This window comes from Artibeus jamaicensis, unplaced genomic scaffold, assembly GCF_021234435.1.
Source record: "Artibeus jamaicensis isolate MK-2021 breed Jamaican fruit bat unplaced genomic scaffold, CSHL_Jam_final contig_548, whole genome shotgun sequence".
Classification (NCBI taxonomy): Eukaryota; Metazoa; Chordata; class Mammalia; order Chiroptera; family Phyllostomidae; genus Artibeus; species Artibeus jamaicensis.
In genome coordinates this window covers 15,540,623-15,566,372 of record NW_026521883.1, presented here as the reverse complement: position 1 = coordinate 15,566,372, position 25,750 = coordinate 15,540,623, and the positions used below count along the sequence as shown (strand labels likewise).

General features: G+C 35.2%; 1 protein-coding gene across 9 annotated transcripts in view; it reads left to right on the top strand.

Moving 5' to 3' along the window:
* TCF12 (transcription factor 12) overlaps positions 1 to 25,750 on the top strand; it is a 389,260-nt gene that overhangs the window by 251,870 nt on the left and 111,640 nt on the right. For all 9 annotated transcript variants that reach the window (XM_053670007.1, XM_037151078.2, XM_053670006.1 and 6 more), the window contains one exon: positions 19,157 to 19,221. In XM_053670007.1, coding sequence (XP_053525982.1) covers positions 19,157 to 19,221 — 65 coding nt within the window. The remainder of the gene's footprint in view (positions 1 to 19,156; positions 19,222 to 25,750) is intronic.

Here is a 25,750-nt window from a genome sequence, read left to right as displayed (position 1 = left end):
CCAAGTCTCTGAGCCTGGGAAAGTTCATTTGGTAATTCTGATTACTCAGAAATGATGTGGGAGTCCTATATAGTTCACTAGCCCTTTAGGGAGTTACCAAAACTGTACTTAAAAATCTGAACACTTAACAACTAGTGTTCAAAATTAGATGTGGCATATTCCACTCCATGAGGATTCTTGTCATTTCCACTCTTTCTTCTACTTCCTGGCAGTATTTTCTCAACTCTTAAGGTACCCTTCTTAATTCAGTATGCTTTATGTATTGCCTTACTCATAGGCAATTTCTTGTCACACCTCCGTAACCACCCACAGTGCATTTTGGATCTGAACTTCAAGACACCTAACCTTAATTATGAAACTTGTTTTTCATCCAAATGATGTATAAATTTTTCCACTATTTGGTACCTATTAAGGGTCAGAGGCTTGGGTCTTCATCTCATAACCCCACCATCTGTCAGAGTGACTAACCATATATGTTTGATGGAATGTATCAAACTTAGATTCTTCCATGCAGTCAACTCTTGAATATTTGTGGTTGGGTTGGGGAGGAATGGGAATATAGAATTATGTTGTCCACTCTGGCATCAATTTGGCTGCTAATGTGTCTTCTGTGAAAAGAATGCATGCAGTCTTGTGTCCTCTCTGAGAGAACCCATGGTATGGGAGAACATATTCACCAGTGATACATCTGACAGGGAGTTAATTTTTAAAGTATATAAAGAACTTACATAACTCAACATCATGAAGACAAACAATCCAATTAAAAAATGGGTGAAGGACCTGAATAGACACCTTTCCAAAGAGGATGAACAGATGACCAATAGACATATGGGAAAAATGCTTAACATCACTACTCATCACAGAGATGCAAATTAAAACTTCAGTGAGATATCACCTCACACCTGTCAGAGTGTCTACCATCAATAAAACAATAAACAATAAATGCGGACGAGGGAACCCTTGTGCACTGTTGGTGGGATTGCAGGCTGGTGCAGGCTGGAAAGCAGTATGGAGTTTCCTCCAAAAATTAAAAACGGAACCTCCTTGAATTTTATCAAACATCCAAAGGAGAACTAACACCTATTCTCAAACTATTCCAAAAAATTTAAGAGGGAAGACTCCCAAACTCTTTTTATGGGCCCAGTATTATTCTAATCCCAAAACCAGGTAAAGACACAACAAAGAAAGAAAATTACAGCCCAATATCTCTGATGAAGAAAGACACTAAAATCCTCAACAAAATATTAGCAAATGGGATCTAGCGATACATTAAAAAGATCATACACCATGTTCAAGTGGGATTTATATCAAGATGGAATTCAAGGATAGTACAATATTCACAAATCAATAAATGTGATACATTACAAAGAAAATGAAAGACAAAAACCACATTATCCCATCAATAGGTGCAGAAAAAGCATTTCATAAAATCCAGTACACATTTATGATAAAAACACTCAGCAAAGTAGGAATAGAGGGAGCATACCTCAACATAATAAAAGCTACATATGGAAAACCTACAACTACTATCATACTCAAATGGCAAAAACTAAAAGTGTTTCCCTTAAAATTAGGAATAAGACAAGGGAATCCACTTTCACCACTCTCACTCAACAATAGTACTGGAGATCCTAGCCATAGCGATTAGACAAGAAAACAATAAAAGGTATCCAGATTGGAAAGGAGTAAATAAAACTGTCATTATTTGCAGATGGCATGGTAGTGAACATAGAAAACTTTAGTCTCCACCAAAGAACTACTCAACCTAATAAGTGAATTTAGCAAAATAGTGGGATACAAAGTCAATATTCTGAAACCAATGGTATTTTTTTACACCAACAATGAACTATCAGAAAGAGAAACTAAGAAAAAAATCCCATTTACTATAGCAACAACAAAAAATAAAATACCTAGGAATAAATTTAACTGGAGGTAAAAGAACTGTAAAACTATAGAACACTGAAGAAAGAAATTGAGGAAGATACTACTATATGGAAGCTTACACCCTGTTCATGGATTGGAAGAATTAACATCATTAAAATGTCATACTATTCAAATCATTCTATAGGTTCAGTGCAATTCTTGTTAAAATACCAGTAGCATATTCCACAAATCTAGAACTAATATTTCAAAAATGTATATGGAACCAAAAAAGACCAATATTGAGAAAGAAGAACAAAGTAGGAAGGATCACAGTACCTGATATCAAACTATACTGTAAAACCACTGTAATCAAAATAGTCTAGTACTTAACATAAGAACAGTCACGTGGATTTATGGAGCAGAATAGAGAGCCCAGAAATAAACCTATGTCTCTATAGTCAATTCATTTTGACAAAGAGGGAAGGAGCATACAATGGAATAAAAATAGCCTCTTCAATAAATAGTGTTGGGAGAACTGGACTGGTACATGCAAAAAAAATGAAACTAGACCACCAACTTGTACCATAGACCAGAATGAATTCTAAATTTAGGTCATGTTACCGTAAAAGTCCTAATGGAAAACATAAGCAGTAAAATTTCAGATATCCCACATAGTATTGTTTTTGCCAATAAATGTCCTAGGGCAAGGGAAATAAAGGAAAAATATACAAATGGGACTATATTAAATGAAGAAGCTTCTGCACAACTAAAGAAAACATCTCAAAATGAAAAGGAAACCAACTGCATGGGAGAACATATTTGCCAATAATACATCAGACAAGGGTTTAGTCTCAAAAATACATAAAGAATTCATATGACTCAATGCCAGGAACCCAAATCATCCAATTTATTTATTTTTTTAACATTTATTTGTTTATCTTTAGAGGGGAAGGAGAGAGGAAGAGAAACATCAGTGTATGGTTGCTTCTCATGTGTCCCCTGCTGGGAACTGGCCCGCAGGGAACTGGCTTTTGCAACCTAGGCATGTGCCCTGACTGGGATTTGAACTGCGATTCTCTGGTTCAGAGGCCTGCACTCAATCCACTGAGCTACACCAGCCAGGGCCTCCAAATCATCCAATTTAAAAATGGGCAAAGGGCCTGAATAGACAATTCTCCAAGGAGGACATACACATGGCCCATAGACATAAGAAAAAATACTCAATATCACTACCTATTATATATGTAAATTAAAACCATAATGAGGAGTCACCTCACTCCTGTCAGAATGACAATCATTAATAAAATAATAAGTGCTAGCAAGAGTATGGAGAAAAGAGAACCCTACTGCACTGTTGGCAGGAATGCAGACTGGTGCAACCACTGTGAAAAACATGGAATTTCTGCAAAAAAATTTTAAATGTAACTGCTTTTTGACCCAGCAATTCCACTGCCAGAAATATACCCTAAGAATCCTAAAACACACACAAAAAATCTATGCACCCCTATGTTCATAGCAGTACTATATACAATAGCCAAGTGTTGGAAACAGCCTACGTGCCCATCAGTAGAAATGGAATAAAAAGCTGTGGTACATTTACACAATGTAATACTACACAGCAGAAAAAAAAAAAGAAGGAACTCTTACCCTTAACAACAGCCTGGATGGAACTAGAGAATATTATGCTAAGTGAAATAAGCCAATCAATGAAAGACAAATACCATATGACCTCACTTATAAGAGAAATCTAATGAGTAAAATAAACTAACAACCAAAACAGAACCAGAGATATGGAAACATGGAACAGACTGACAGCTGCCAGGGGCTAAAGGGGAATATCAGAAAGAAGAGGAAAGGATTAGTCAAAGAACATGTATGAATGACCCATGAACATGGACAGTGGTGTGGGGATAGACTCTGGAGATGAGGGTAGAGGAAGGCAACGGGGAAAAAATTGGGGCAACTCTAATACAATAAATGAATAAAAGATAAAATAACAGGGTTCACAAAAAATTAATGGGTTTATTTTTGCAACTTTTACCAGATGAATAAATATTTAAAATAAAAAGAATGGGCCTTGGCTGGTGTTGCTAAGTGGATTGAGCACCGGCCTGTGAACTGAAAAGTCACCAGTTTGATTCCCAGTTCCCAGCCAGGGCATGCACCTGGGTTGCAGGCCAGGTCCCTTTTTGGGGGTGTGTGAGAGGCAACCAGTTGATATTACTCCCACACATCGATGCTTCTCTTCCTGTCTTTCTTCCTCCCTTTTTCTCTCTCTGAAAATAAATAAATAAATAAAATCTTTAAGATAAAGTCATAAAAAATAAAATAATGTAAATGCAACTGCTTTTTGACCCTGTAATTCCTCTTCTGAGAATATATTCTAAGAATCCCAAAACACCAATTTGAAAGAATATGTGTACCCTTATGTTCATAGCACCATTATTTGCAATAGCCAAGATCTGGAAACAGCCCTAACTGCCCTGCCCCTTAGTAGGTGAGTGGATAAAGAACAAAGGACTTATGGAAGAAACCACATCACCACATCAAGGCTGTTAGGAAGTCCAGAGGCATGAGAGAGCTGGCTGGGTTCTGGTGGATGGCAGCTGATGTTCTGGTATATTTCACTAGCTGGTGGGTTTTCCCGCTGAGAACTGTGGGGTCTAAACCTGAAGCTGAGCTCACCAGCCTAGAGCACCAGAACCAGGAAAGGAACCCAAATAACATCAGCCTATGAAAAGCAGCAGGTTTTTTGTCCGCTAGGGAGAAGCGGCTAGAGACACAGAGAAACTCTTCAAGGGCCAGTGCACAAAATATTATTTCTAGCCACTTACCCTTGACCCTGGCAAAGGGAGTACAGAGTGGACTAGAGCCACATGAGGAGAATCTAGGGTTGGTGGCTCTGGGGAGACAGGTGAAGGTTCAGCTGCCCAGATCCCTGTGCTGAGTTATTCCCCATACTGCAGAAGCCATCTTTCCTGGGCAGAACACTCCCCTCCATGTGGCATCAGCCTAGGGGGAAGCAGTAGTCCCACCCAAAGGAATCCCTCTCACCCCACCCTGTGGAGCTTAAGCCCAGCTGCTGAGGAGCACAGCTGGAGGCTCTTTTCATGATTAAGTTATTAGACAGCATGCAGGCAGACACACATCTCTGGGAGTTTTAAGACTTTAACTTCCCTGGGCCTGATGTTGGTAAAAGTGGGCCTTGATGCACAGCTTGGTTCTTTCTCCATGTACCCTGGCCCAGCAGAAGGAGCCACACACTCTGAGCATTACTATCAGCTCCAAACAGGTTGCCCAGGGCCAGTCACAGGTAGTGTCTGATGTAGGTGTCCACTAGAGTCTTTACAGATCTACCTAAATCATAGAAATAAACACAAAGAGGCAGACAAAATGGAAAGACAAAAACTACAGGCCCCAAATGAAAGAACAAGAGAATTCTCCAGAAAAAGAGCTAAATGAAATGGAGACAAGCAACTTATCAGATAGTTTAGAGTAATGATTATAAGGATACTCAATAGTATGAAAAAAGACCACTCAAAAATAAAGAATGCAGTATATGAAGTAAATAATAATACACTGGAAGGAATAAACAGTAGCTTAGGTGAAGTAGAGGATCGAATCAGTGATTTGGAAGACAAAATAGGAAAAAACACCCAGGCAGAGCAGCAAAAAGAAAACAGAATTTTTTTAAATGAGGATTTAAGCGACCTTTGGGTTAACATAAAGAGCAACAATATCCACATTATGGTGATACCAGAAACAAGACAGAGTGGGTAAGGGATTGAGAACCTATTTGGAGAAATAATGACTAAAATCTTCCCTAACCTGGTGATGGAAAAAAGACACACAAGTCTAGGAAGCACAGAGAGTCCCTAACAAGATAAACCCAAAGATGCCCACACCAAGACACATCATAATTATAATGACAAAGCTTAAAGACAAGGAAAGAATTTTAAAAGCTGCAAGAGAAAAGCAGGTAGTTACCTATAAGGGAGAGGTAAGCTGATTTATATAAGCTGACAGAGTCCCATACAACTGTCAGCTGATTTCTCAACAGAAACATTTCAGGCCAGAAGCAAGGACCTACAACCAAGCCTACTTTACTCAGGAAAGGGTGTCATTTAACATTGAAGGGAAAATAAAGAGCTTCCCAGACAAGAGAAAGATGAAGTAGTTTCTTACCACCAAACCAGTATTGTAATAGCTGTTAAACAACTTGCTTTAAGAAGAAGAAAAAAAGGGGGGAAAGAAATCAAAGGAAAATAGTTAAAAATAAATGGCAATAAATACATAACTATCAATAACCACTTTCAACGTAAATGGCTTAAATGCTGTGAGTAAAAGATAGGGTATCTGAGTGGATAGGAAACAAAATATATAAATGTGTGTGTGTACGCACACACACACACACACACACTGTCTTCAAGAGACCCACCTCAGAACAAAGGATACACACAGACCAAAACTAAATGGATAGAAAAGGATATTTCATGCAAATGGAACGGGAAAAAAAGCTGGAGTAGCAATACTTAAATCTGGCAAAATAGGCTTTAAAACTGAGGCTATAGTAACAGACAAAGACACTACAGGGTGAAACAATCCATCTAGAGACTATAACCCTAGTAAACATGTATGCACCCAACATAGGATAACCTAAATATGTAAAGTAAATCTTGGTGGACATAAAGGGAGAGATTGACAGAAATACAGGTATAGTAGAGGATTTTAATACAACATTGACTTCAATGGATAGATCTTCCAGAGAGAAAATCAACAAAGAAACAGTGGCCTTAAATGATACACTAGAACACATGGATTTAATTGATATCTTCACAGCATTTCATCCTGAAGCAAAAGAATATACATTCTTTTCAAGAAGAGCTAACACCTCTCCTCCTCAAACAATTCCAAAAGATTCAAGAGAAGGGAAGACTCCCAAGCTCATTTTATGAGGCCTTCATTATCCTAATTCCAAAGCTACATTTGGACAACACACAAAAAGAAAATTATAGGCTGATATCCCTGGTGAACATTGATGCTAAAATCTTCAACAAAATATTAGCAAACTGAATATAATACTATGTCAGAAAGATCATACACTATAATCAATTGGGAATTATTCCAGGAGTAGTAGAAGGTTGGTACAATATTTGTAAATTAATAAATGTGATATACCACAGAAACAAAATGAAATATGAAAACCACATGATCATATCAGTAGATGCAGAAAAAGCATTTGATAAAATCTAGCACCCATTTATGATTTTCGAAAAACCCCAACTCTCAGCAAAGTGGGAATAGAAAGAACATACCTAAATATAATAAAGACCGTGTGTGACAAACCCACTGCCATCACCATACTCAGTGGGCAAAACTACAAGCATTCCCCTTAAGACTGGGAACAAGACAGGTATGTTCACTTTCACCTCTCTCATTCAGCATAGTACTGGCCATTCTGGCCATAGCAGTCAGACAAGAAGAAGAAATAAAAGGCATCCAAATTGGAAAGGAAGAAATAAAGCTGTCATTATTTGCCTTACATGGTACTGTACATAGAGAACCCCAAAGATTCCACCAAGTAACTACTAGAATTGGTCAGTGAATTCAGTAAAATAGCAGGGCACAAAATTAATATCCAGAAATTGATTGAATTTTTATATGCCAGTAATGAACTATCAAAAGGGGAAACTAAGAAAACAAAGCCATTCACAATTGCTTTAAAAAGAATCAGATATCTAGGAATAAATTTAACTAAGAAGGTAAAAGACCTGTACTATAGAAAATTACAAGACATTGAAGAAAATAAAAGAGGACCCATATACTGTGTTCATGTATAGGAAGAATTAATATCATTAAAATGTCTATACTACCCAAAACAGTCTATAGATTCAATGCAATTCCTATCAAGATACCAATGACATATCTCACAGAACTAGAACAAATATTTCAAAAATTTACATGGAACCACAAAAGACCCTTGAATAGTGGTAGAGGGATCAAGCAAAAAAGGGCTCATGGACATGGACAACAGTAAGATGATTGCAGTGGGGGCAGGGGGTCGGGGGATGTGGGAGAGGTTATAGGGAAGATAAATGGTAATAGAACAAATACAATAAAAACTACTTAAAAATAGATAAGTGAATGAAAAAGCTGTGGTATATTTACACAATGGAATACTACACGGCTATTAAAAAGAACGTAATCTTACCTTTTGGACCTGGAGATTGTTATGCTAAGTGAAAAAAGCCAGTCAGAGAAAAACAAATACCATATGATCTCACTCACTTATATGTGGAATCTAATGACTAAAAATTAGTGAAAAACAAAATAGAAACAAGCTTGGACAGATGGAACAGACTGACAGCTGTTAGAGGGATACGATAAGGGGAAGGCCAGAGGAAAGAAGGTGAAGGAATTAGGCAAAGGAGGGGAATGGAGATATCTGCAACAGTGTCAACCATAAAAAAAGGTAAAAGAATGTAGGGAAAATTATCTTTTGAAGATCTCTTATAGACAAATAGCTAACATTTGGGGTTTTTTTGAAAATTAGGGAAGCATGGAAAATTTGAACTTATAGTTGTATCATGTAATTGGTAGGGAACAAGATGAATTCATTTTTTATAATTCTGAGAAAATGTGTTACAGTAATTATTGCCTCAAATAGTTTATGCATCTTACACAAACAACCAGGTAAAATAATTTCTTGGACTAAAGTATTTTACTCTTTTCTGAACTTTTGTTTTAAACGCTCTACAGTTTGGCTAAAATCACCTATCATTTCTTGAGCAGCTCTCAGTTTGCAGTCAGAAAAAAAAACTGTGGTTAATATAAATTATATATAAGTCTAGCTACTTTAAGCACAGGAGATACTTATTTAGAAAACATGTGTAATGGCATGATATACATATCTATGTGAATTCCAATAATATTGCTGTTCTATTAGAGTTGGAGTTCTTGGCCTATAGTCCAGGGACTCCAAGAATAGAAGGATAATCAGTGAATATGGACAGGGAAAAAATTTCATTTTTATTTTTACCAACCTATAAGTGAAATTTACATTGTCCTTCCATTTGAATGAGAGTAGCAAAACAGTCTTTAATATTACCTATGACTTTTGTAACCAATAGAACAGAGATTTTCATAGCATGATACAATTGTTGCAGAGATCTTAAACTATCATTTATGCTTTGAACTTGCCATTGTAAGTCTGCTTCTAGATCTTATTTAATGTGTTAAAAAATCATGTACCATGATGGGAATTTTTTTCTACATTTTTATGATAACATGCCAATATACTTTATAATACTATGTATTGTATTTTGTGAGCTTAAACACATTATTTTGAAAAGACTGCCAAGGGGGCCTATGGTGTGTCAATACCCATACACAAATAAAACCCCACTACTAGAGTATCCAGTAAATTCTTTGTAATATTTTTTACTGGCATTGCAAGGAAAATTAGGTATAAATTAAGTTACATATATCTAATAGTCTTTAAACTGTTTTCAGCTGACTTTCATGTTAAAGTCGTGAACGTACTTAGCAGAAACAAAGTAGCCAGAAGTTTTTGTTGTCAATATAGCCTTAAAGTAATTCTGAATAAATAAAAGATGAATGTCTTCTAAATCTCACACTGAGTACACATCATTATATTTCAGGAAAATCCAAATTTCTAAGTCACTAAGAAAGAATGAGTTCCCAATAAATGAAAGATGAAGTAAAATGTACATACTTTTCAAAGTCTCATTGGAATAGGTCAAGTATTATTTTAAAAACGAGCTATTAACTTTCTATTACAGAAGAAACTTTTACTGTGTAATGTTTTTAGCTTATATTAGTTTTCATTATTAACTGTTGTTACAACAATAAGTTCGTTTTTTAATTAGTTTTTATTCTCTCTGATTTGACTGTCCTTTGTGAAAGGAAGTTTAGGAATTTTAATAGGCACAGGGAAGGAAATTTTAAAAATTTATTTTTTAAACCATCTACTTAAGGGGTAGACTCCACACAGATAATTGTATGTATTATATTTGAAAGCCATACTTCATTAAAAACAGAGCTAATATTGATCTCACACTTTATTCCCTTTTCCACCTTAACAATGCATTGTTAGAAAAGACTTACTAGTATATCTGAGTGAAAATATATAACATACCTTAAATTGTTGCTTAGCTTTAAGTACTTGTTGTTTGAAATAATGTTTCAGGAAAGGAAATTTGGCAGATAGAAAAGGCTTAGTGCATATTTCAGCAAATCATGAGTAGTTATTACATTGTGATAAATGACAAACCATTGATATAGCTTTATTTTTAACTCTATGGTATGTTTTAAATGTTAATTCAGTTCTGCCAAGAATATAAGACATGATTTTATTTAGTTGAAAAGAAGAAACTGTTTAATGATAGCTGCCACTTTTTGTATGGAGATCACCTTATTTTTTTATTTTTTAAATTATTTTTCAACTACAGTATTCTTTCTTTTACTCCCTTTCCAGCCCACCCCCCGTGCCCCCACCTTCCACCCCCCCTTAGTTGTTGTCCATGTGTCCTTTATGCTAGTTCCTGTAAATCCTTCCCCTTTTTCCCCTGAAATTCCCTCTCCTCTCCCCTCCAGTCACTGTCCCCCTGTTCTTGATTTCAGTGTCATTGTTTTTATTTTGCTTGCTTGTTTGTTTTGTTGTTTAGCTTCCTGTTAAAGGTGAGATCATATGGTATTTGTCTTTCACCACCTAGCTTATTTCACTCAACATAATGCTTTCCAGTTTCATCCAAGCTGTTGCAAAGGGTAGGAGCGCCTTCTTTCTTTCTGCTGCATAGAATTCCTTTGTGTATATGTACCACAATTTTTTGATCCATTCATTTACTGAGGGGCACCTAGGTTGCTTCCAACTCTTGGCTATTGTAAATTGTGCCGCTATGAACATTGGGTGCATAGGTTCTTTTGGATTGGTGTTTTAGGGTTCTTAGGATATAGTCCCAGCAATGGAATTGCTGGGTCATAAGGCAGGTCCATTTTAAGTTTTCTGAGAAAATTCCATACTGTTTTTCATAATGGTTGTACCAGTCTGCATTCCCACCAACAGTGAACTAGGGTCCTCTCTTCTGCACAACCTCTCCAACATTTGTTGTTTGTTGCTTTGTTTATGATAGCCATTCTGACTGGTATAAGGTGGTATCTCATTATGGTTTTAATTTGCATCTCTCTGATGGCTAGCGATATTGAGCATCTTTTCATGTGTCTCTGGATTCTCTGTATGTCCTCCTTGGAGAAGTGTCTGTTCAAGTCCTTTTCCCATTTTTTTATTGGGTTATTTGTCTTCTTAGAGTGGAGTCGTGTAAGTTCTTTGTATATTTTGGAGATTAAACCTTTGTCTGAGGTATCATTGGCAAATCTGTTTTCCCATACAGTTGGTTGTCTTTTTAATTTAATACTGTTTTCTTTAGCCACGCAGAGCTTTTTATTTTGATGAGATCCCATTTGTTTATTCTTTTCTTTATGTCCTTGCTCTAGGGGACAGACACATCAGTAAAAAAGTTGCTGAGTGAAATATCTGAGATTTTCTTGCCAATGTTCTCCTCTAGGATTTTAATGGTTTCACGGATTATATTTAAGTCTTTTATCCACCTTGAATTTATCTTGGTGTATGGTGTAAGTCGGTGCTCAAGTTTCATTTTTTTGCACATAGCTGTCCAGTTCTCCCAACACCATTTGCTGAAGAGGCTATCTTTACTCCATTTTATGTTACTGCCCCCTTTGTTGAATATTAATTGACTGTAGAGAGTTGGTTTGATTTCTGGGCTCTCTGTTCTGTTCCATTGGTCTATGTGCCTGTTTTTATGCCAGTACCAGGCCATTTTGATTACAGTGGCTTTGTAATACAGTTTGATATCAGGTATTGTGATCCCTCCTACTTTGTTCTTCTTTCTCAAAAGTGCAGCTGCTATTCGGGCTCGTTTATGGTTCCGTATAAATTTTTGAAGTGTTTGTTCTATGTCTGTGAAATATGCCATTGGTATTTTAATAGGTATTGCATTGAATCTGTAAATTGCTTTGGGTAGTATGGACATTTTGATGATGTTAATTCTTCCAATCCATGAACACGGTATATGTGTCTTTTTATTTGTGTCTTCCTTGATTTCTTTCTTAAGTGTTGTATAGTTTTCTGCATATAGGTCTTTCACCTCCTTGGTTAGGTTTATTCCCGGATATTTTATTTTTGTGTTTGCTATATCAAATGGTATTTTTTTTCTTGATTTCTGCTTTGCTGATTTATTATTAGTATATAAAAATGCCTTTGATTTCTGGATATTGACTTTGTAACCCGCTGTTTTACCAAATTCATTTATTAGCTCAAGCAGTTTTTTGGTATAGTCTATAGGATTTTCCATATACACTATCATGTCATCTGCAAACAGTGACAGTTTTGTTTCCTCCTTTCCAATTTGGATGCCTTTTATTTCCTTTTCTTGTCTGATAGCTGTGGCTAAAATTTCCAGTACTATATTGAATAGAAGTGGTGAAAGTGGACATCCTTGTCTTGTCCCTGATGTTAGTGGAAAAGATTTTAGTTTTTGCCCATTAAGTATGATGTTGGCTGTAGGTCTTTCATATATGGCCTTTATTATATTGAGGAATGCTCCCTCTGTTCCCACTTTGCTGAGTGTTTTTTTATCATAAATAGGTGCTGTACCTTATCAAAAGCTTTTTCTGTGTCTATTGATATGATCATGTGTTTTTTTGTCTTTGCTTTTCTTCATGTGATGTATTACATTTACTGATTGTGACTATTGAACCATCCTTGCATCCCTGGGATGAATCCCACTTGGTCATGGTGTAAAATGTTTTGGATATATTGTTGGATGTGATTTACCAATATTTTGTTGAGGATTTTAGCGTCTATGTTCATCAGCGATGTTGGCCTGAAGTTTTCTTTCTTTGTTGTGTCTCTGTCTGGTTTTGGAATTAGGATGATGCTGGCTTCATAAAAGGAGTTTGGGAGTTTTCCATCCTTTTGGATTTTTTGGAATAGTCTGTGAAGAATAGGGGTTAGCTCTTTCTTAAATGCTTTGTAGAATTCTCCTGTGAACCCATCTGGTTCAGGGCTTTTTTGTGATGGGAGTTTTTTGATTACTGCTTCAATTTCTTTTGCCGTTACTGGTCTATTCAGGTTTTCTGCTTCTTTTTCATTGAGTTTTGGGAGATTATATTTTTCTAGAAATTTGTGCATTTCCCCTAGGTTTTCAAATTTCTTGGCATACAGTTCTTCATAGTAATTTCTTACAACCCTTTCTATTTCTGTGGTATCAATTGTAATCTCTCCTCTTTCATTTCTGATTGTTTTTATTTGTGTCCGCTCTCTTTTCATGATGAGCCTACTTAAAGGCTTATCTATTTTGTTTATCTTTTCAAAGAACCAACTCCTGGATTCACTGATCCTTAGAATTGTGCTTTTAGTCTCTATCTCATTTAGTTCTGCTCTGATCTTGGTTATTTCCTTCCTTCTACTTGCTTTGGGCTGTTTTTCTTGTTGTTCCTCGTTCTTACAGGCATAGGGTAATAAGGTTGTTTGTTTGAAATGTTTCTATCTTCTCTAGGAAGGCCTGTATTGCTATAAACTTCCCTCTCAGGACTGCCTTTGCTGTGTCCCATAAGTTTTAGGTTGTTGTGAGATCATTTTCATTTGTTTCCAGAAACGTTTTGATTTCTTCCCTAATTTCATGCTTGACTTGTTCGTTGTATAATAGCATACAATTCAGTCTCCATGATTTTGGGTGTTTTGGGTTTTTTCCTTTGGGGTTGGTTTCCAATTACAGTCCCTTGTGTTCAGAGAAAATGCTTGGTATGATTTCAACATTCTTCAATTTGGTGAGGCTCGTTTTGTGTCCTGTCATGTGGTCTATCTTTGAGAATGTTCCATGTGCATTTGAAAAGAATGTGTATTTAGCTTCTTTAGGATGAAGGGCTCTGTATATATCAGTTAGGTCCATTTCATCAAGGGTGTTGTTTAATGCCACAATATCTTTGTTGATATTTTGTTTGGAAGATCTGTTCATTTTTGATAGTGGGGTGTTAAAATCCCCTACTATAATTGTGTTGCTGTCTATATCTTTCTTGAATTTCTCTAAGATTTTCTTGATATATTTGGGTGCTCCTATGTTGGGTGCATATATATTTACGATGTTAATGTCTTCTTGGTTGATTCTTCCCTTGAGTATTACGAAGTTGCCTTCTGGGTCTCTCTTTATGTCCCTTTTTTTGAAGTCTATTTTGTTTGATATGAGAATTGCTACCCCAGCTGTTTTTCTTGTCCATTTGCTCGGAAAATTTGTTTCCAGCCTTTCACTTTTAGTCTGTGATGGTCTTTTGTCCTGAGGTGGGTCTCTTGTAGGCAGCATATGTGTGAGTCATGCTTTCTTATCCATGTAGCTATTCTGTGTCTTTTGATTGGAGCATTTAATCCATGTACATTTAATGTTATTATTGATAAGTATTTATTCATTGCCATGTTTGTACCTGCATTCCTCTCTGTCTCTCTCTTTTCCTTCTTTAAAGCTGTTCTTTTAGTATTTCTTGTAGGGCTGGTTTGGTGTAAGCATATTCTTTTAGACTTCTTTTGTCTTGGAAGCTCTTTATTTGGCCTTCTATCTTGATTGAGAGCCTTGCTGGGTAAAGTAGCCTTGGTTGTAGGCCTCTGTTTCTCATTACTTGGAATATTTCTTGCCATTCTCTTCTTGCTTGGAGTGTTTCCATTGAGAAGTCAGTAACTAACCTTATTGGGGCTCCCTTGTGTGTTACTTCTTTTTTCTCCCTTGCTGCCTTTAAGATTCTCTCTTTGTCTTGGAATTTTGCCATTATGATGATGATGTGTCTTGAAGTGGGCCTCCTTGGGTTCCTCATGATTGGGACTCTGTGTGATTCCTGGATTTGTGTGACTTTTTCTCTCATCAAATTAGGGAAATTTTCTCTCATTACTCTTTCAAATACATTTTCTACCCCTTGTTCTTCTTCTCCTTCTGGTATTCCTATTATTCGGATATTGTTACGTTTCATATTGTCTTTCATTTCTCTTAATCCCTCTTCATTCTTTCTGAGCCTCTTTTCCCTTTCCTGTTCTTTCTGGGAGATGCTTTCTACTTTGTCTTCCAACTCACTAATCCGATCTTCTGTCTCATCGACTCTACTTTTAATACTTTCTACTGTGTTCTTCAATTAGGAAATTGTATTCTTCATTTCCTCTTGTCCCTTGCTAATAGTTTCTATTTCCTTTTTCATGTTGATATAGTTTGCGGTGAGATCATTGTAGCTCCCCTGTAGTTTCTGGTAGCTCATTGTGAGCGCTTTGAACTTCCTGATCACCAGTGCTTTGAATTCAGTATAGGATAGTTGACTTGCCTCTATTTCATCTAACATTCTTTCTGAGGGTTTCTCCTTTCCTTTCATTTGGGGATTGTTTCTTTGTCTTCCCATTGTTTGCAAGACTCTTGTTGTTAGCCTCAGCTTCTTAGACTAATCTGTTTTGACTCCCTGGGTTTGTGGTGTGAACTTCTGTGGTGGAATGACTGTGAATTTCAGTGGTGCAGTCTCTTTCGATTATCCTGTCGTTCTCTGCTTCCAACTACTCCAATATGCAGCAACTTGTGCCTTCTCTCCTATAGCAAAGTACAATTTGTCTCTCTGACTCTACTGTTGGAGGCCTCTTTTATGGATCCAGCTCTGGTCTTTTTGTATTTTCAAGTTGTTTGTGCCTCTTGTGGGTAAAAGAAAGAAAAGACAAGGAAAGAAATAAAAGGAAGAAAAAAAGGTAGGGGAATGGAGGAAAGAGTGTGAAGTTTGGAAAGAAAAGAAGGAATAAAACAAAATCTGAAAAAAGAGGACAAAAGTATCGAAAGATAAAACAATAATAAAATTTAAAAGAAATAACAGATTACTTTTAAAAAGCAAAAAGATAAAGAAAAGGAAAGGAAAAAGAAAGAAAAGTTAAAAAAGAATAAAAATGAAAAATATAATAAAGGCCCCCCCCCCCCAAAAAAAAAAAAGGAAACGTTGCTTGTTGGTTTCAAACTAGCCAAACCGGTTTTTCTGGCTGAAGTTGGCCGAGGGTCGATTATTGTGATTTTTCTGCCAACCCTCTCTCAGGAGCCAACGGTTTGTTGGCGCCTCTCCCCAGCTCCCTACAATGGGGAACTGGGACTTCCTCACAGCGCTCTTTTCTCAGGGGTTACCGCCGTGGGTTGGTTTGCGGGGCTCGTGGGCACCTGCGCCTACCAAGTTGCCTGGTTTCCTCGGGATCGTGCACAGACCTGCCCCTGTTCTGTGGGGAAGCTCCAGGCCCTCTGCCCAGCCTCGGGTTTGCTGCCAGGCTGGGTGTGGAGCAGACTGGGCAGTTGTGTCTATTGGAGTCAGAGCCCCACACTGTACCTATCAGATCTCCGGGGCTGGCAACCACAGGGTCCTCAGTTGGGGGCCCTTTGTCCTCAGCACCCTCTCCGCAAACTCTAGCAAACAAGTCTCTCTTGGCACCTAACCTTGCTTGGCCAGAAAGGGAGGGAGTTGAGGATCTCAGCTCTTTCTCCAGGAACCCTTGGCAGGCCCGGGGCTTCCAAATAGTCCGAGGGAGATGAACCTGAAGCCGAGATCACCTTATAAAGTAAAGCATATTTTTCCAAAGTAACAATAGAATAGTTGGGGGGTAATATTTCTGATCACGGTTTGGCATTAACTCAGTTCTTTTCATGGTGGGTCATAACAGCATACAGGCAAAATTATAAGCTTGACAATAATTTAAAGTCTTAAATTGTGACCCAAGTTCCTACAAGAAATGGGGGTCATAAATGTACTGTACAATTGATTTTTATAAAGTACTCCCAAAGCAGTACTTTATGATTTACTTATGATTTTTGTTATCTTATAAACTTAATTCATTTGATTAATAAATTAATACCCCCAAACCAAAGCATCCCACTCCTTTATTTATTTCCCAGTAATCTCTCTGCTAATCATTCTGAGTTGGCATTTTCCCTTCAATCTCTGCCATCTTTTTTTGTCCAGCAGGGTTTCTGATCCATTTTGATGAGGCATGGGGACAATTATGTGTCAAAATTGCAAATGCACAATAATTTTAATAGTTTTGTGAGGTCAGATTCAAAGAGTAAAAAAAGTAGAGTTCAAAACCCCAACATATCACCTTGACTCTTACAGGCAATCTTAGTTGTAAAGGACATATCCTTAAAAAATTACAATTTTTTATTTTTATTTCATTTGTATAATTTGCTAATTAAAATTCTTTGTGTAGAACATATGACTTCATGGGAAGAACGTGAGGTAAATAGATCACATTAAATTAACCTCTTTTCATAAATCTACATTTTTATGAGTTGTCATTACCTGAACATGTGCTTCATCAGTAATAACCAGTAAGTGCTTCTTAAGACATATGCTATAATAATTCTAATGAGATCAAAATTATATACCTAATTATTAAAGTATTTTCTAGTAACTACCTTTGTTATTATAAGAATTATTTTATTTATCTAAAGGTTCACAGGTGCCAAATTTAGAGTTGTAAGATTTCTATGAGTTGGCTTGTGTGGTATGTATAAAAATGATTAAATATTAGTCCATATGTCTCCAGAGTTCTTTTAATTATGCACCACATCAGTAGACAACTTTGAGCATCCATGTATGTGTGGAGTTTTTTAGATTAATAAACTATATATTTTTACACAATCACAAGCTCTAATAATTTGTATAGTATATGATTATAATGAAGTTCATATAACCTCAAGAACTTTAAATATTTGGGGTAACTTATCAGATTTAATTACATTGTTATTTTTACCTTGGAACAGAGAAAAAGAGCTCTTCCATTGTCATTGTTTATTTGTGCTACTATGTTTGATATTAACATCAAACTGTGATCCATGCAGAAATCTTGTTAAGCAACATGTCTATTTGTTGGGGACTCTTTAGTTTAAAACTATATAATATTTGTAGATTCACTTTATAGAACATACTGAAATTCTAGTGTTTTAAAAAGCGAATGAATCAGCACACTGCTGTTAATTGTCAGTACTGTGAGACATCTGTTCTCTCTAGAGCTAGCCCATACCATTCCTGATACTTGGCCCCTTGACTTTTGAACTGCAGATGTAGTCCCAACAGGAATTCTTACGTATTTCTGGGGAGAGTATAAATTGGCATGATGACTTCAGAGAATAGTGAGGTGATGCCTATAGATTTGAAAGTCTACATCCTTTTAACCAGCAGTTCCTTTTAACCAGCAGTTCCTTTTTGTATCTATCCTGGAGAAACTCTTATGTGTGTGTAAAAGACTTGTGCAAGGATATTTGTTTCAGCATTCTTCATGATAACAAAAAAGTAGAAACTAACTATTTTTCAGTAGGGGCATACATCAGCTGTGATTTTATTTGTATAAGGGGACATTTTATAACCATAAAAATGAGTGAACATATATCTCAAAAACACAATATTCATGAAATGCAAATTTCAAAGATAGATAACATGTAATCTCATCTGTTTAAATGTATTAAATATAAATAGTAATGTATGTTGTTTCCTCTTTTAACAAGATTTTATTTATTTATTTTTAGAGAGGGGAAGGGAGGGAGAAAGAGAGAAATATCAATGTGTGGTTACATCTCACATGTCCCCCACTGGAGACCTGGCCAGCAACCCAGGCATGTGCCCTGACTGGGAATTGAACCAGCAGCTCTTTGGTTCACAGGCCGGTGCTCAATCCACTGAGCTACACCAGCCAGGATGTATGTTGTTTAAATGACTATATACATTAAAAGTTTCAAAATGTACATAGTAATCATACATACCAACTCTGTGATAATGATTACTTTGGGATCTGGGGTGAGATTTGAGCTGCATCTATACCATTTTCATTTCTGAAAGAGAAAAGAAAAAGGGAGAAATATTCATTCTGAAGCAAATGTGGGAAAGCATAATTCTCACTAGTGGGGGTACATGTATAATAGTGTTAGCTATATAGATATCCATTCTTTTGACTATTTTTTAATGTTTCTTGATGAAAAGAAAGCATTTAACAAAATACATGCTATTATATATAGTAAGTCAGAATTTAAATGTTATATTGGCTGGAATGATAAATAAACTTTTAAAATTTTATTTATTGGATTTTATCTTCTTTGTTTTAATTTTCTCTATACTTCCAAGCCCCAGTATAATTACTGTGAATGGTCTAGAAGTTGAATTCTGTAAACAAATGAGGATTTTTATTAAAATTATTTTCTTTCTTTTATAGGAAAAACGTCAGAGAGAGGCTCATTTTCCCTATACAGCAGAGACACTGGATTACCAGGCTGTCAAGTAAGTTTAAAAAAATTATAAAAGTGGAGATAATTTTTTAACACATAAAGGCTCTAATAGAGGAGGTAGAAATTTATTCAACTTATTTAACCATTTTTGTGACTTAATTTGTGACTTAACTTATGACTTATAAGTTAACAAAAGTTAACTTTTGACTTAATTTGTGACTGTGTTGGGTTTTTAGCAATGAAACATATTTGTGCTCCCTCTTCTTAAAATGGTTTCCCCTTTGCAATTCACCAGTCTTTATCATCACAGATTTTAAAAACTAACATTTATCTGGGCTGGGTGGCTTAGTTGATTGGAGCATCATCTCGTACACCAAAAGACTGTGGCTTCATTTCCTGTTCAGGACACATACCTAGAATGCTTGTTCAATCCCCAGCAGGAGCACATGTGGGAGGCAATTCATCGATGTGCCTGTCTCTCCCCCTTCCTCGCTATCAAAATCAGTAAATATATCTTCAGGTGCAGGATTAAAAAATAAAGCTAACATTCATTTCAACTGGAAACAGAGTAGCAGTTATCTTCCTACCTCCTTCCAAAATACTCATCATTTTTTAAAATATTTTTGCATATTTTCTTGTAAAAAAACAGTTGCTATTGCATTATATGAAGAACATACAGTTGCTTTGTATAGCTTGAATATCCTGTAATGTTGAACTTATTAATGTTGGAAATACTGTTATTTGAGTTGTACATCTAATAAAATTTTTAGCTTTCAATGGTCTCTTTACTTGGAAACTTTATTTTAGTTTTTCCTCATTCCCTAGTATGTTGCTTATTTAGTGATGGTCATCTTCTCTGCCTTTCCCTTCATATCTTTAGAATGAGAATCCTGAAGTCAGTTCACTGCAGATTTCCATCAGAATCAAGCCAAAAAGAATAGATAGGCAGGATATAGTAAATTTGTGTTTTGCTACCTGCACCCAGGCCCACCCTAATTTCACACATGGGCATGTGACAGTTTTCGCTGTCATACTAACAATACTACTCCATTTAATAACATATCCCATAATTCTGCCATTCAGAGTCAGAAGATCTAGGTTCAAATCCCATCTCTACAAGTTGGAATCTCTGGTCATAAGAAAAGTCATTTAACATTAAATCCTATCTCCGCATTGATTTCCTCATTTGAAAAATATAGTTAGAATTTTTGTAGGTCTCTGAAGATTGAACTTCCATATATTTGTGAAAACGTTTTATAAAATGAGTACTTTTCAAAGTTTTTAGTTCATATAATGAATGAAAACAAAAGCTACTGGAGCCCTTCATATTATTTTTAATAAACCAAAAACTTTGAGAGCCACTGGTCTAATATTTACACTACTGCTAAACTTGAGAAAAAACTACTGTAAGCTCTTTAAAACCACAGGTGCTTCTAATAAATCATAGTTAATGCCTATGTTAACAAGTTTTCACTTTCTAATATTTTCTTTGCAGAGGTATTGGTATTTAGTTAAAATCAATGGTAGGCTCTGTATAAAATTCATCAATTTTGCTAAGATGACTCTTAACAGTTTTTGCTAATGATTAATGTATGTTTATACCAGGTTTAATTCTCATATCAAAAAAACATTTATTTTAAATATACATGCATAGTGCTATAATAACAGTTTATTACCATTTATTAAGCACTGAAAGATCCCATAATATGAACACAGTTAATACTTTTAACAATACCCATTTTGCAGATAAGTAAATAGTATTTTTCAGAGGTATTAAGTAATTTACTTAAGGCCATACACCTAGTAAGTGGTAAACCTTCTAAACTCTTGTTTGATATTTTTAACAATGATGTAACTATGCTTCACCATAAGAATCCCTCAGATTTTTAGTCTGTCACTTTACCATCCTTTCATTTTAACATGTTTGGTCAAGGAAGGGCTGGGGAATTTATGTTTTTAACAAGTGCCCCAGGTGATCTAATTCACATGGACTGGAGATTATGCTTTAAGAAAGCCAGTTCCTCTATATGGAGTATGAAAAAAGAAAGTATAAGATTACTGTTTAACAACTGTTTATAACATGTTGCAGAAATTACGCAGGCCTGTGGAAAGAAAAAAATGAGATTACTAGAATGTATGAAATACAAAATAATACTGCTGTATACAAGAAGATTTAAAGGTATTAAAGTGAGGGAAAGATTTACGAAGAATTTATAAAAGCAATCCGTGCACCCCAAAGAAGCCCAAAATCCAGCACAGAGGAATGAAAATTATACTGCAGCAAGGACACATCCTCATTGAAGACAGGGAGGACTCTTAAAACAAGTAAAGGGATTCCTCACTGTGAAAGAAATAATGGCGTTGCTATGTTATTATCACTTGGCTCTGACTATGCTGCAATATATAGGAGAAATTGTGATGGATGGCACCAGCTGATTTGAGGCCAAAGCAGTAAGCTCAAGAAATTCAAGAGTTAAAAGAGATGTATCACTTCTATTCAAAGAAATACCAGTATTCCGAATGGTATTTATTTTAATGCATCAGAGAAGAAAAATATATACTAAAACTACTAATTGGTTGCTACCATTTTGTCTCAACTTTTCACAAGTGACATAAAAATCTGAACCACACAATGATGATACAAGGATATATAAATAGTGACTAAAAAATTATATCCAAATACCACTTTGCAACCATTTTTTTCAACAGAATCCCTCCAAGGAACATTAACTCTGCTATTAACGTACATAAAATGCTGCTGACATACTGCAAAATTCAGGGTAATTTAATAATGCCTGATGGGCTTACTTCATGTTAAGATGATGTAATAATAGGTTCTTAAATGAGTCTCCTCATATTACCTTCACAGCAATCACAAAACTGATGAGCCATTAAAAGGAAACTGGTGTAGCAGTATTACTGGAAACACTGATATATCATTCTGCAATTGAATTTTTTAACTGATTCAACACAGAGCACAGAAGCCAACATCTTTATTAACAATAGGTATAATACTTTAAAAATTGCATCATGAGGTGAAAAATCCTTTTAGCATTACAACAGCTTCTCATTGGGACCTCTTAAGTATTTATGTAGTTTGTATATGTTTTTCTCAAAGTGTTCAAACCTGGAAGAGGAAGGATCTTGTTTTTTCTTTTTCCCTAACAGATTTCTAACTTTCATCAGAATTCCGATGGTATAACCTTGAAAAAATAACAGTTCATTTTAAAAACTCAATTAAACAGTTATTTGGAAATTTACCCACACCATTTGCTTGTTTACCATTTTCTTTTTCTATTACAGTCAATCTCTTATGCAGACATTTGATCATGATAAAATGATGAGTCAGTAATACATCAAGAAGATAGAATAATTAAAAATGTGTAAATACCTAATAACAGCTTAAAAATAAAAGTAAAAGTTGATAGAATTAAAGAGAGAAATAAATCCACAGTTATAAAGATTTGAATAACTCTCTCAGCAATTGACCGAATGAATAACTTGACAAAAACTTAGAAAAGATGTAGAACTAAATGAACTGTCAACTACCTTGACCTAATTGATAGAACTCTATTCCCAACAATTGAAGAATATAAATTCTCCTCAAGGGCAGTTGAATGTAATATGTCAATATATTATAAAACTAGTGTCAATATATTGAAAAGTTTTCAAATCACAAAAAATTAAATGAGAAGTCATTAAGATGCTAATAACACTCAAAATTTAAAAATTTAAAAACTCATATCTAAGTGACCCATGGTTCTAAAAAGAAATCACAAGGGAATTTAGAAGATAATTTTAACTGAACTATAATAAAATATATAACAAAATTTGTTGGTGCAGCTGAAGCAGTGCCCAGAAAAAAAGGTAAAGCTTTAAATGTTTGTATTTGAAAAGAACTTCTATAGTGCATGACCCGAGGTTCTCCCCAAGGAAGTTAGAAAAAAGAAACACAAACGAAGTAGAGAGGAGGAAATAATAAAAATAAAACCAGAAATCAATGTAATATTATACAAATAATAGAAAAAACTAATGAAGCCAAAATTTGATTGTTTGAAAAGACCCTTAAAATTAATAACTCCTAACTAGATTGATTAAAACCAAAGAGGAGAGGGATGAGGGAGAAAACAACACAAATTACCAATGCTGTAATGGAAGAAAAGTATAGCACTATAAATTGTATATACATTAAAAAGATAATAAGGAAATACTGTGAATAACTTAATTCAGTACATTTGACAACATAAGTGAAATAAACAAATTTCTTGAAAAATGCTTACCAACAGGGAACAAGATAAAACAGAAAGTTTGAATAGCCCATTATTCATCAATGAAAATAAATTTATCTCACAAACTTTCATACAAAGAAAACTTGAGGGTTATATGGTTTCATTGGTGAATTCTTTCAAATGCTTAGGAAAAGATAACAATCTTATACAAACTATTTTTGTAGGAGGAGGAAACACTTTGTAGCTCATTTTATGAGAGGAGCAACAACCTGATCCTCAAACTGCACATCCAGTTTGTACCAGAAATGAAAGTTTGGCTTAACATTAGAAAATCAATCAATTCAGTTTACCACATTAACAGAATTAAGAAGAAAAACAATATGAATTCTTCCATAGAAAATATATTTGACAAATTCAAATACTCATGATAATAAAACCAGTCAACAAACTAAGCACAGGGAACAGCTTCCTTAGCTTGATAAAAGACATTCATGAAAGATCAATAGCTAAGAGTTTACTTAATGTTGAAAGAGTAATAATAGTTTTACCCCAATGTCAGGAACAAGATGAGAATTTCCATTCTCATCACCTGAGTTTCTGTCATGGCCAGTGTAATAAGGCAAGAAAAAGAAGGCTTAAAAATTGGAAAGGAATAAATTAACCTGAATTTGCAGGAGACATGTTTGTGTACATGGAAAATCCTAAGGAATTATCAAAAAAAAAAAACAAAAACCTTCTGAAACTAAGAGATACTTTTAGCCATTCCAGAGGATACAAAGCCAATCTAAAAACTCCCAACTGTATCTCTATACACTAGCAATAAATGATTATGAAGTAAAATGAACAAAATCATACCATTTATAGTCAAAAACAAAATACTGAGATAAAAAATTATAAGATAAAATATAGTAGTCTCCCCATTCCTAGTGGGGGATATATTGTAGGACATCCACTGGATGCCCGAAACCACAGATAGTACTAAACGTTATATATACTATGTTTTTTCCTATACATACATACTTGTGATTCAGTGTCATTTGTAAATTAGGCACAGTAAGAGATTAACAACAATAATAATAAAATGGAATTACAATAATATACTGTAATAAAAGTTATGTGAATGTGGTTTTCCTGTCTCTAAAAATACAGTAGTTCCCCCACTACTCCAACCCCCCCCACACACACACCTGCCATCCACAATTTTGCTTTCTGTGGCTTCAGTTACCTTGGTCAACTGTGATCTGAAAATATTAAATGGAAAATAAGAAAAATAAACAATTCAGCAATTTTAAGTTGTGTGCCATTCTGAGTAGCATGATAAAATCCTGTGCTGACCTGCTCTGCCTGACCCTTTGTCCAGTGCATCTCTACTGTTTATGCTACCCACCCATTATTTACTTCCTAGCCCTTTTGTTTACCAGATTTTGTTCAGGTAATTCTTATTTTATGTAATAATGGCACCAACAGGTAAGAATAGTGATACTAACATTCTAGATATGCCAAAGAGAAACCATAATATGCTTTCTTTAAGTGGAAAGGTATGTATGTTAAGCTAAAAACATAATATAAAGGGTTTGGTATTTATACACTGTTTCAGGCACTTACTGGGGGTCTTAGAACCACTGAGGCTCTTGGAACATATTTCCTGCAGATAAAAGGGGAGTAACGTATCTTACCATATTGAATTCAATTCTTCTCTTTATGTGAGATGATAAAATGTCTGTGTGATGAGATAAAGTGAAATGATTGACAGTAGGCATTGTGACATGGTGTTAGGCTGCTGTTGACCTTCTGATGATGCATAACAGGCAACTTTATGGTTGCTTTATGATCAGTGTGAGATTTCATTTTGCTACTCACAACAGCACACAATCTAAAATTGATGAATTGTTTATTTCTGGAATTTTCCATTTAACATTTTTCAGACTGTGGTTGACCATGGATAATTGAAATTACAGAAAGTAAAACCACAAGTAATGGAGGACTACTGTAATGCTGAGAGAAATTAAGATCTAAATAGAGAGATATGCAGTGTTCATGAAGTGGAAGATTCTATATCATTTAGGTCTTAGTTCTATTGGGCTATAGATTTAATGCAGTCCCAGTTAGAATTCCATCAGATTCTTACAGACATTGACAAGGTTATTTAAAAGTTTATTTGAAAAGGCACAGGATTAAGAACCAAAATAATTTTAAAAGGGGGAAAGAACTTATTTTAGCTGACTTCAAGATTTACTACAAGGTAGTACAAATCAAGACTGTGTGGTATTCCTATAAATATTGACAAATAGATTGTGGAACAGAATAGAGTCCATAAAGGGATCCACACATACAGTAAATGACGTTTGATAA